The sequence below is a fragment of the Pongo abelii genome, chromosome X, assembly GCF_028885655.2.
Source record: "Pongo abelii isolate AG06213 chromosome X, NHGRI_mPonAbe1-v2.0_pri, whole genome shotgun sequence".
Lineage (NCBI taxonomy): Eukaryota > Metazoa > Chordata > Mammalia > Primates > Hominidae > Pongo > Pongo abelii.
The window spans coordinates 113923757-113935761 of record NC_072008.2 but is presented as its reverse complement, the minus strand read 5'-3'; the positions used below and the strand labels follow the sequence as shown (position 1 = coordinate 113935761).

General features: G+C 38.8%; 2 protein-coding genes across 6 annotated transcripts in view; one reads left to right on the top strand and one right to left on the bottom strand.

The window, feature by feature from the left end:
* Positions 1-1418, bottom strand: part of ATG4A (autophagy related 4A cysteine peptidase) — a 62263-nt gene extending 60845 nt beyond the window's left edge. The window contains exons 1-2 of one of the 5 annotated variants that reach the window (XM_054544064.2): positions 1252-1378; positions 602-684 (exon numbers count right to left, since the gene is read on the bottom strand). In XM_054544064.2, the coding sequence (XP_054400039.1) occupies positions 602-614 (13 nt within the window). In that variant the 5' untranslated portion in view covers positions 615-684; positions 1252-1378. 5 annotated transcript variants of the gene reach the window in all.
* Positions 1419-1549: 131 nt separating this feature from the next.
* On the top strand, positions 1550-8889 carry PSMD10 (proteasome 26S subunit, non-ATPase 10). The gene is given in 7 exon segments (XM_002831976.6): positions 1550-1679; positions 4227-4325; positions 4978-5124; positions 5221-5387; positions 7969-8084; positions 8087-8121; positions 8123-8889. Coding segments are annotated over 7 exon segments (828 nt in total). The 5' UTR covers positions 1550-1565; the 3' UTR covers positions 8273-8889.
* Positions 8890-12005: the final 3116 nt, after the last annotated feature.

Below are 12005 nucleotides of genomic sequence, written 5' to 3'. Positions count from 1 at the left end.
TTTTATGATATGTAAAATGTGCCTCATTTTGAGTGGTGGTATACAGGAACTCTACTAACCTTGCAACTTTTCTATAAATCTACAACTATTCTGAAATTTTTGAAAAATTAATTTAAATAAAAATAAAAATAAAAAAGTATATGTTTATGAACTGATATCAGTATTTGGCAGTACCTATCTGTGTAAAATGACATTTTCAAAGATTAAATAGGTAAAAATCTCATAACAGATCAGCATTAACAGATGAACACTTAAAATCAATTTTGACAATAGGGAACACTAATTCTGAGCCCCAATTAAGCAAAATATTATCCCCTAAAAAGAATTCTATTCTTCTCATTGGTAGTCTTCCTGTATTACAAAAAAAGTACTCAATTACTATTATATTTTGAATTTCATCAATAAAAATTTGTTGAAATTTGTTTTCTCTTTTGTCATAAAAGTACCAACAAAATATTCTTGATTTTGCCTTTTGGCCTACAAAGCCTAAAATATTTACTATCTGGCTCTTTACAGAAAGTTTCCCAACTCCTGTTCTACACTATAACAGGATAAACATAAACATAATCACTCTCTTTCTTGAATGTATTCTTATCGTTACCTAGTTGTGGCATAATGTCCTCTGGATATGCCCTATAAAGGATCAGTCTTGCATTGCTTCTGCTATGGCACTATTTGGGATATCTATAAAAAGAAACACTATTAGCTTAATAGTTGTAGCAAAGCCTTGACAACATAGTTAATATCGTGATATTAAAGTGCCAACACCACAGCCCGGTATCCTTAAGATGACCCTTATCAAGTTGTGATGTCACCAGGCTATGGACTCACCGAGGTCTCTTAGATATCAAGTGGCTCCCACGGCATCACACCCTGCCTTTGGCATCACCCTGGCACATCACCTCAGTACGGTGCCATATGCTATCACTGCTGTGGTAGAACCCTGTCCTGATACCACACCGCCGAGATGTCAGAGTAATTAACCCCCACTTCTTTCCACTCCCTGGGCGGTGGCAGGGAGGGGGAGGGTAGCCACAGTCACCGGTTCGAGCTCAGGAGGTAGTACTCTGCTCCAACCCTTGTCCCTTCCGCCTGCCACTGCAGGTCAGGAACCCCGGGGGACAGGACCTTTAGGCTCTCATTACTCTTGCCCTGCCCCCGAACCTGTTTCATATGGCCGACTCAACGACCCGCCAGCGCCTACCCACTCCAGCTCTTTCACACGGTTCCACTCAAAGCCGCTCCCCGTACCTGACTCCATTCTCCAGCTGTCATCCTGGGCCAATTCCACCGGCAACTTGACTACGGACGGACGGTCGCTAGGTTCCCTGGGACTTGTAGTTCTGCACTGCTAGGGGCCAAGTCTGTGAGGGCAGCAAAGGTGCCTCCTGGCCCGGAACTGCTCTCAAACTGCAATTCCCAGAGGCGCCGCGCGACGGGAAAAGAAAAGGGAACGAGGAAGGCCGGTGATTGGTGGAGCTCTAACGGCTGTTTTGACTGGCAGCCGGAGCCGGCGACGTGAGGCGGGCGTTGTTCGCGCGTCAAGTAGTCGCTGGGCCAGCGAAATGGAGGGGTGTGTGTCTAACCTAATGGTCTGCAACCTGGCCTACAGCGGGAAGCTGGAAGAGTTGAAGGAGAGTATTCTGGCCGATAAATCCCTGGCTACTAGAACTGACCAGGTAAAGCAACGCTAGGTCTCTCCGCAGCCGGCGGGGTCGGCGAAGCCCTACGTGGCTTTCGGGGCCCAGCCCTAGCGGAGGCCCGGTTTCTGAGAGAAGCAGAACCCCGCCCCCGCCGCCCCAAGCAGTCCCCCGGGGTCACCTCAGGACTCGCGATAGGCCTGCGGGAGCTAGCCCCACAGACCTCAGGTATTTTCCCGTTGGCCCGGAGCTCCGCTCCCTGATTTTTGGATAGTTCTAGAACGTCTACCGCATTTCTCAGAAACTCCGAATCAGTGAAAAGGAAGGCTTTTTATATGAATTTATTTACCTTTACTAGTAACTGTATTCAGTAACACATGTGAAATTGAACGCCCCTTCCGTGCCAGGCAGTTTGCTAGGAGCTGGGGATACGGTGGAGTGGAAGATGCAGACAATAAAATAAGCACAAAAACATATCCGATTACAAATTGTGGTAAATACTCGGCAGAGAAGTTTACATGGTGCTTTCAGAACACGTTAATAGGAGGATCTGATGCTGAATATGACTGTCGTTAATTGGAAAAGTTTTTGCAAAGAAAGGAAGGTTAGACTTTGAAGCATGAGTGGGATTTCCATGGGGGAATGAGTGGACATTCTAAGCAGAGGCAGACAAAAGTTGAGAAGTGTTTCTTTCTGCCCTCCTGCTCACAGGACTCTCGTGCCTTCATCCTCAGTTTCTAGGATTCATGGTTAAGCCCACAAATATTTATAGATGGCCTTGTGTTTTGCAGGCAGTGTGCTAAGCACTAGTGAGACAGCCCCATACTTACAAATCTCCATTTTGTGTCTTTTGGGAGAGAATTAGAAATCAAGAGACTGTTTTCTCTTTTCTGGAACTTTCCTTTATTACTCAACCTGAAAATGGCCTTATCTTTACGTGGTTTACTTCATTATGGTCTGGTGATATTTAACGATTTAAATTTAAACGTAATACTTTATATTAAGTTAAGATTTAATTCTCCATTGGAAATTTAACCATTTTTCAGTCAAGTCAATGGCTTAAAAAGGGAAGGGAACTATTCAGCAACAAGAGACGTAAAAAACATGAAGAAATGCAATTTATGGATCTCGTCTGGTTCCTGATTTAAACAAACCAACTGCAAAAAGACATTTGGGAGACAGTTGAGGGAAATCTGAATACAGACCGGATATTAGACATTCTAAAGGAGTTACTGTTAATTTTAGTAAGTGTAATAATGGTCTCATATAAGAAATACCTTTATTTTTTACATAGTGAAACAGAAGGGTGAAAAGTCATGATATTTAGGATTTGTTTTTGGAAAGCTCAGCAAGGAAAAAACTAGATAAAGCAAATAGGGCAAGGTGTTTGTTGTTAAATCTAAGCAGTAGGCATGTGGGTTTCTATTCTATTCCCTCTATTTTTGTGTGTTTGAAATTTTTTTGTAATAGAGTTTAAAATACCATTTTCTATTCTGTGGGGCTAAGACGTATAGCAGTCACTGCAAATAGGGATTCCCTTTGACAAATAATGACTACTATAGCTTTTTTTATTTTTATTTTTATTTATTTATTTATTTTTTGAGACAGAGTTTCGCTCTTGTTGCCCAGGCTGGAGTGCAGTGGTGCGGTATCACCTCACTGCAACCTCTGCCTCCCGGGTTCAAGCGATTCCCCTGCCTCAGTCTCCCAAGTAGCTGGGATTACAGGCGCCTGCCACCACGCCTGGCTAACTTTTGTATTTTTAGTAGAGACGGAGTTTCACCATGTTGCCAGGCTGGTCTGGAACTCCTGACCTCAGGTGATCTGCCCACCTCAGCCTCCCAAAGTGCTGGGATTATAGGCGTGAACCACCGCACCTGGCCATAGCTTATTATTTTTTATAAAAAGTAATTTTCTTGTTTTCTGTGTGTTGTGTTTTCTAAATTATATTTCTAATCTATTTATGATTTTAAATTCTAAGTGATTTCAACTAGTTTAATGAACATTTCTTCCCCCATTAGATTCATGTGTTCCTTCTACAGCATCTAACTTGAGGTCAGTGTGGTAGTGGAGATTTCAGAGTCAGAACTTCACTGACAGTTGTGTCCCAACTTCACTATTTAGTATCCATATGACCGTCCACAAGTTGCTTACCCTGAGGAGTTTTAGTTTCCTCATCTGAAAAATGGAGATAATAAGCACTGTGTAGAATGGTAGGAATTAAATGATACGATGCATGTAAAACTCCCAGCACAGTGCCTGACATAAAAGTAAGTAAATAATGTAATAGTAAAACAACCAAAGATGTATTTCTGTCAAAGCATTGAAATCAGTTTCTTGCTCTACTACTTTCGTTGTCGTATTCTGCCCAGAATTACGTATGTTCATCAATGTCATTCTCCCCATGTTACTTAAACCTTCATCTGTCTTATATACCAGTAAGTAATATAGTTTAAGGTTACCTACCTGAGGGTTCAGTGCTCTGCATTTCGTATTTTCAAGCTATAGATTTGACAACACCCGTATTTTTTTTTCTTGCTTTTTTGCCTTCTATTTCAAGAATGTTTTATTACTGCTTCTCTGTAGGACAGCAGAACTGCATTGCACTGGGCATGCTCAGCTGGACATACAGAAATTGTTGAATTTTTGTTGCAACTTGGAGTGCCAGTGAATGATAAAGACGATGTGAGTACTTTGATAAAGTTGAATTGATAAATTCCCAGTTATCTTTGTACTCCAGACTGGTGTTTACTGAAGCCTGTGCATTATGCTCATAAAGAAAATTGTAACCTTTACGACTGGAAAGTTACATCATGGCCCTTGTGATCAAGCATGAGACTCATGGTTGCATTATTTTACAATGTTATGTTTGCCACTCATACTCTGTGATTTAAGGTAAACATACAGGAGAGGCTGAGGTAGGAGGATTGCTCCAGCCCAGTAGTTTGAGGCTTCAGTGAGCCATTGTACTCTATCCTGGGTGACAGACTGAGACCTTGTCTCTAAAAATAAAAAAACAAAAATAAACATACAGGTCAGGGGTTGTTATGGTGAACCCTAAAAGACCATAAACTCTTTCTGTTATGTTGGATTTTCTGTTTTTTGGTGAACATGGCCTGAATAATGAGGACCTAAAGAACTTTTTTGTTACATAAAGAGATTTACTCTAATGATATGGTTATATTAGGATTAGATATGTGAAGAGTAAGAATGGAACCTTTTTTGTAGGCAAATATTTTTTTGCCTTTGTAAAGCTCCTTGCTAACCCTGCCTAAATGTTAGCACTAATCCTTGTGCCTTTTTCCCCTGGTATTTCTACTACCTACTTCTTTTATAGGCAGGTTGGTCTCCTCTTCATATTGCAGCTTCTGCTGGCCGGGATGAGATTGTAAAAGCCCTTCTGGGAAAAGGTGCTCAAGTGAATGCTGTCAATCAAAATGGCTGTACTCCCCTACATTATGCAGCTTCGAAAAACAGGCATGAGGTATGGTTCCATCCTAGGCTACTTCTATTGAGTTCTAAACGTGTATACAAACACAGATCTCTGCATTGTTTTCTTCTTTCTTCTCCATCTTTCCAGATCGCTGTCATGTTACTGGAAGGTGGGGCTAATCCAGATGCTAAGGACCATTATGAGGCTACAGCAATGCACCGGGCAGCAGCCAAGGGTAACTTGAAGATGATTCATATCCTTCTGTACTACAAAGCATCCACAAACATCCAAGACACTGAGGGTAACACTCCTCTGTAAGTGACAAGTAGCAGTCATTTGTATTCTACTTGACATTAGCCTTCTTGCAATAATTCTTATACATCATTTTTTTTTTATTCTGCTTATAAATGCAATACGTGTTAATGGCAAAAATGTTAAATTGCACAAAATATAAAGATAAAAATTGCCTATTATCTTGCCACTCAGAAATAACTACTGATCACATTCTCGTGTATTTCCTCCTGGTCTTTTATATTCAAATGTATATATTTTACACATACATATTTTTTAGCAAAATTGGGGTCATACTGTGTATGTAGTTTTTAGCTCTTGTTCTTTTCACCTCATAGTATATTATAAGTATTTTCCAGTGTCATTAAATATGTTTAAAACCTTCTTAATGGGTATATAAAATTCTGCTGTATAGATGTGCCATAATTTAATCATTCGTCTATTACTGTATATTTAAACTTTTATGAGTTTTTCACTATTATAAATAATGGTACATTGAGCCAGGCATGATGGCTCATGTCTGTAATCCCAGCACTTTGTAAAGCCAAAGCGGGAGGATCACTTGAGGCCAGGAGTTCAAGACCAGCCTGGGCAACACAGCAAGACCCCCCTGTCTCTAGAAAAAATTAAAAACTTAGCCAGGCATGGTGGCATGCACCTGTAGTACTAGCTACTCGGGAGGTTGAGGTGGGAGGATTGCTTGAATCCAGGAGCTCCAGGTTACAGTGAGCTGTGATCACACCACTGCACTCCAGCCTGGGGAACAGAGCAAGACCTTGTCTCTAAAATAATTGACCAACTGTGTACAGAAAACTTTTGGCCATATTTCTGATTATTACCTTCTTATAGACTCCTAGAAGTCGAATTGCTGCGTCAACAAATACACACATTTTAAGACTTGCTATATGTTGCCAAAATGCTTCCAGAGGAGTTGTATCGTTTTACCCTCCCAACAGCAGTTTAAGAGTGCCTATTACCCCCTCACCAACACTAAATTATCCTTTTGTTATGTGAAAATGATATGTCATAGACGTAATTTACATTTTTATTATCAGTGAATTTGAACTTTTTTTAATGTCCATGGCTAATTACATTTCTTATCTAGTTGTAACTTTTTGTGTCCCTTTCTCTGTTTCCTTTTGGGGAATTAATTTATTTTCACTGGGTTTTAAGTGCTCTTGATTTGGCATGGTAAAATACTAATTTTCTGCAATGTTAGTTGAAAATGTTTTTCCTAGTTTATCTTTTCATTTTGTTCATAATTTCTTTTACATAAGACAAGTTTTAAAATTTCTATGTAGTCAAGCCCATTCATCCTTCCTCATGACTAGAAAGCTCTTCCTTACCCTGAAATTAGTTAAATATTCACCCGTCTTTTATTATAGGTTATTTTAACATTTCATTGGTTTTGATTGAGGGTTAGTGTTATTGTTTTGCATTTAATTCTTAAAATCCATCTGTAATTGAATTATGTCTATGACCTGAAGCTCGCCTTTACCTTGATATTTTTCCACGGTACTTGGCCACTTTTCTTCTGTGTTGAATGGTGACTTTTTCTTGAACCAGAAGTGCTGTGAGTCTTCTTTTTAGTCCAGAGTGAGATTCAGCCTTTTCCAATTTGACTTTAAACCAACTTTTAAAAAGTATTATTTTCTTAACTCTTAGTTTTTAAAATCTTTCCTGCATTCTAAGAGACCCTGTTTAGAAAGACCTGTATGCCCTACCTCTTTTCTCCATAAATAGAAAGGCAGGATGGCCTAGAGGAAATCTAGGAGTCAGACAAGATAGTTACTGGAATGAACATAGGATTTATGAATAGCTAGATGATGTTCACCCAATTCAGACTGTACCACTTACTAACAATATTAAATACTTATATTAAACAATTTATAAAAGTTACTTAATCTTCCTTGAATCTTAATTTCCTCATCTGTAATATAAGGATAATAATTCCTTCCTCACTAGATTATTGTGAGGTTTAAGTAAAGCAACATGTAAAGTGCCTCCTAATACCCTCCTGGCAAACTCTTAAGCGCATGGCAAAAGTTGTTGTTACCCTCTTCCACTCAGTTTACTGCCAAGACATGTCAGCATAGGTAGGAACTTTAACCTCTGTCACCATTTCAACTGTAAAATGGTGATAATAATACTTTGCTAACTTATAAGATAGATATATGGATTAAATGAGATAAAATCTTTTAAACTGCTTTTTCAAACTTTAAGCTGCACGAATTACTATTAACAGTTTATGAACTGAGACTTTTCTAAATTCTAACCCTGAATTATTATATGCAGTGTTTGAGGTAAACAACTACTTATCTCTGTAAAATGAGAAAGTTGTTCCTTAGGCTGGCATTTAGATCCCTTCTTCTATTGTAAGTAGAACCAGAATTATGATTTACGATCTGGTATTACAAGGCTTTTTTTTTGTAGAATTTTAACTTACAGTCTCCCTATGCAAACTGATGTTTCTTTCCTGATTAAATAACTTTCCAGTGTTACCATTTCCTAATCATATGCATTTTAGACTACCTAGCAAGAAATCCTAACCATTACATAGAATTGGTAGTGATTTAATTGGTCTCTGGTGGTCCCTGATTTCAGACACTTAGCCTGTGATGAGGAGAGAGTGGAAGAAGCAAAACTGCTGGTGTCCCAAGGAGCGAGTATTTACATTGAGAATAAAGAAGAAAAGACACCTCTGCAAGTGGCCAAAGGTGGCTTGGGTTTAATACTCAAGAGAATGGTGGAAGGTTAAACAGCTTGGATTTATTCTTACTTTGTATGTTGTGTTGTTGTCCCCAGTGTCCTACAAACTAATGTATTTGTGCACAAGACATCATCTATGAATGATGAAGTTTTCTCACCTTCAAAGTCTTATAAACATGTAGACTCTTGTTCCTGCTGAGTTACTTGTTCGAAGCTTACAGCTTGTTTTCCAGGCATCAAATAACTGTTGAGATTGTTCTACTGTTGTCGTATATTCTTCTATATTGAATTCTGGTTAATTTGGAGTAACTAATTCTGTGGCTGTTGTGAGTCTTCAGCACCCTCCCATGTACCTTATATCCCTCTCTGAAACAGAACAGCTCCAATAGCAACAAGCCAGTTGTTCTGCCAGATGTTTCTATGTGGATTCTGTAATGTTCCTCCATACAGTTAAAACATCCTAACTTGTTTTTCAAGCTCACTCAGGCCTACGCCAAATGTTTCTGTTTTTTTCAACCCTGAGGTTTAATTTATTTTTGTGATAGGAGGGATATTTACATATTTTAGTGGACCACATTTTAAGTTGGACGGTGTGCTCTAAAATACTGAATAACAATAGCCCATATACCTATGTATGTGTTTTTGATGGGTTGTTTACTCTGAAATAAAATGTATGGTTTTCTTAAAAGGAAGTTTTAAAGTACCTATTTTGAGTCATCCTGTATTGAAAAGAATGTCAAGCTTGTTAAAATGACATGTAACAAAAATGTATTTTGATTTGTATTTCAGAAACTAAAAAATAAAATGTTGAAAGAATCTTCCAATTTTTCTTTCAAATTAGCTAGAATTCACTTAAGCCTTAGAATCCTTAGTAAAGACATTTCTCAGTTTTTGGTAGCTCTAAGTCAGTAAAATTAGTGAAGCTTGAATTGTAGCTAAAATCTTTTAAAATAGCCATCTTCTGAATTGCTAATTAAATGTAGAACAAAAGGAAATTAGTAAGTATAAACTTGAGCTCCATTTAGGGAAGCATCTTAACTGATACTAGTCATAAAATCTAATGAACTCCAAGTGACTTTCAGATTATTTTTTATTTGAATTTTATGCTGCAAATACTGCTCGAAATAAGTGATCCAAGTGAACCTACAAACTTGCATTAATTTTCGGTCAAAGTCTTGATCAGTAGCTAAAATGAGTTTCGTAAATACCAACTGTGTTATTGATATAGAAACTCTTTACAGAAGTATTGTGAGTACTAACCTTAACAATCAGAGAAGCATCTTATGGAACAAAACTCTATTGAATGCTGGAGATAGAATTGAAAGCAGGGGAAATAATATTTCTAGTATTTTTAGTGTGATCAGAGTAAAGTTTTGTCTGTTACAACTGAAGACATTTACTCTTCATAAATATTGAGTTAATTATCTGAGGTGATAGGTTTCGTGGGTGTAAAAGGAAATTCATCCGAGTTCTTCAATAAGCAATACAGATGGAGCTAAGCCACAGGTAATTTGTAGGCTTTTGGCATTTTAAGTGGCATGACTTGTTAATATTTAAATCACAGATTTGTATAAACTAAAGATATCAGTGGCCTCGGATATTGATCAGGTTGTTACCTGTGTCTGTAGGAAAGGTGTTAGAGATGAAGCTGATTCAAGGTCAGCAGATTTTACAGTTTCAAAACAAAAAAAAGATAATTTGGCTGGGCGCGGTCGCTCATGCCTGTTATCCCAGCACATTGGGAGGCCGAGGTGGGCAGATTACCTGAGGTCAGGAGTTCAAGACCAGCGTGCCCAACATAGCCAAACCCCATCTCTACTAAAAAAAATTAGCCGGGTGTGGTGGTGGGCGCCTGTAATCCCAGCTACTCAGGAGGTTGAGGCACGAGAATCGCTTGAACCCAGGAGGTGGAGGTTGCAGTGAGCCGAGTTGGTGCCACTGCACTCTAACCTGGGTGACAGAGCGATAATTCATCTCAAAATACATAAATAATTTAATTGTGAAGCTTAACTGAGAATATAAGATGGAAGAAAAAGGCCAATGAAAATAGTGAAAACATTTACATTCTTAAATATGTTATAGAGAATCTATAATTTCAGTGAGGTTTTGTGAACTTCAAAGTAAATCTGTGTTTTTCTTCATAATCTTTGACTTAACATTTAACTGTATGACACTGGTGTTTGATTCCCCAATTTCTCAGCTGTACCAACTACAATGAATTCCTTAGATGGCTGTGTCTGCTGCTTTCTGCTCCCATATTCTGTTACACTACAAGGCCTCCAAATCAATCTGTTGGCAAATCTGACAGAGTATAAAGATTCTTTACTTTGTGGTTTATGGCTCCAGCTTCACAGTTCTATTGACTGCCTAAAATTGAAAGCAGAAATTTGTAATGTGAATTTCTCTGGGAAGAGGATTTATTGCTTTCATCAAATTCTCAAGGACATCTGTGATTCCCCCAAAAGGTTAAAAATCCCTGGTTGAGAGAAAAGAGTACTGAATCAGTTGTTGGGAGACCTCATTTCTACAACTATAGTTCTACTACAGTTTTTTAATTTATAAGTTTTCACATCTATTCTCACTGTAGTCTTTAAGAAGGCAGAAATCATCTCCATTTTACAGATGAGAATATACCCAGAGCTAGAGAAATAGCCAGTATCAAAGTCTAGCTTTCCTGGATTCTAATTCATTTTCTTTTCTGCCTCTTCAAAAACAGTGGACCAAATGGAAGGTATTCTGGCATTTTGAAAATAACCGGTTAGTTGAAACACCTACCCTGGTGCTTTTCTTTAATTTGGCTGTGACATAATAAGAAATACATATTTGGTCTCAGCCCCCAGTACCTGAAACAGAGCTCCTAAAACCCTTGACAGTTCCTGAGTGATAGGAGTGTCTTACATAGAGCTTCTAAACCCCTTGGGATTTCCTGGGTGATAGGAGTGCCTTTTGTTCTAATGATGCAACTCTTGGTGGGCTCCTGGATAGCTTTAGAACGGGGGCTATTAGTGACCAAGCCATGATTAGAGGATTAGAACTTTCAGCCCCAACCCCCCATCCTCCAGGGAGGGAAGAGGGGCTGGAGATTGAGTTAATAGTTGATCATACCTATGTGATGAAGCCTCCATAAAAATTCATAAACTACAGGGTTTGGTGAGCATCTAGGTTGGTGACACACCCACATGCCAGAGGAGTGGTGCACCCCCACTCCATGGGAACAGAAGCTCCTATGTTCAGGACCCTTCTGGACCTCACCCTATGTACCTCTTCAGCTGGCCATTCATCTGTATCCTTTATATTATCCTTTATAATAAACTGGTGAACAACAGTGTTTCCTTGAGTTCTGTGAGCCATTACAGCAAATTATCAAACTTGAGGTTGCGGGAACCCCCAATTTGTACCCAAGTTGAACAGAAGTGTGGGTACAGTGGGCACCCAATACTTGTGATGTGTCTGAAGTTGGGGGCAGTCTTGTCAGACCCAACCCTGGGTAGTGTCAGAATTGAATTAAATTGTAGGACACCCAGTCGGTGTCTGCAGAGAACTGGAGAATTACTTGGTGTGGAAACCCCACACATTTGCTTTCTGAAGTGTTGTGAGTAATGGAACAGTTTTCTTTATTGGCACATCTTTTTATTGTTTCCTGGAGCCCTCATTATCATCTCTGAATTATTTGTTTTGTTTTTAAACCAAAGTTTCAAAGACAAGTGGGAGTATTGAGTCTTTATCGATTTGTTTAAACCTTTTATGAGGCCCACTGATGTGTTTTCCAGCAGGTAGACATTGTAAAACAACCTTTTATTACTAAAGCTTGGGTTTGTTTCATTGAAATTAGTAGTTTGGTGCAGTTGAAAAGCATTGCCCTGAAATCCAGATGATGTGGATCTAGTTTTGACTTTGTGTAATCTCAGGCAGATTATTTTACTTCTCTGCAC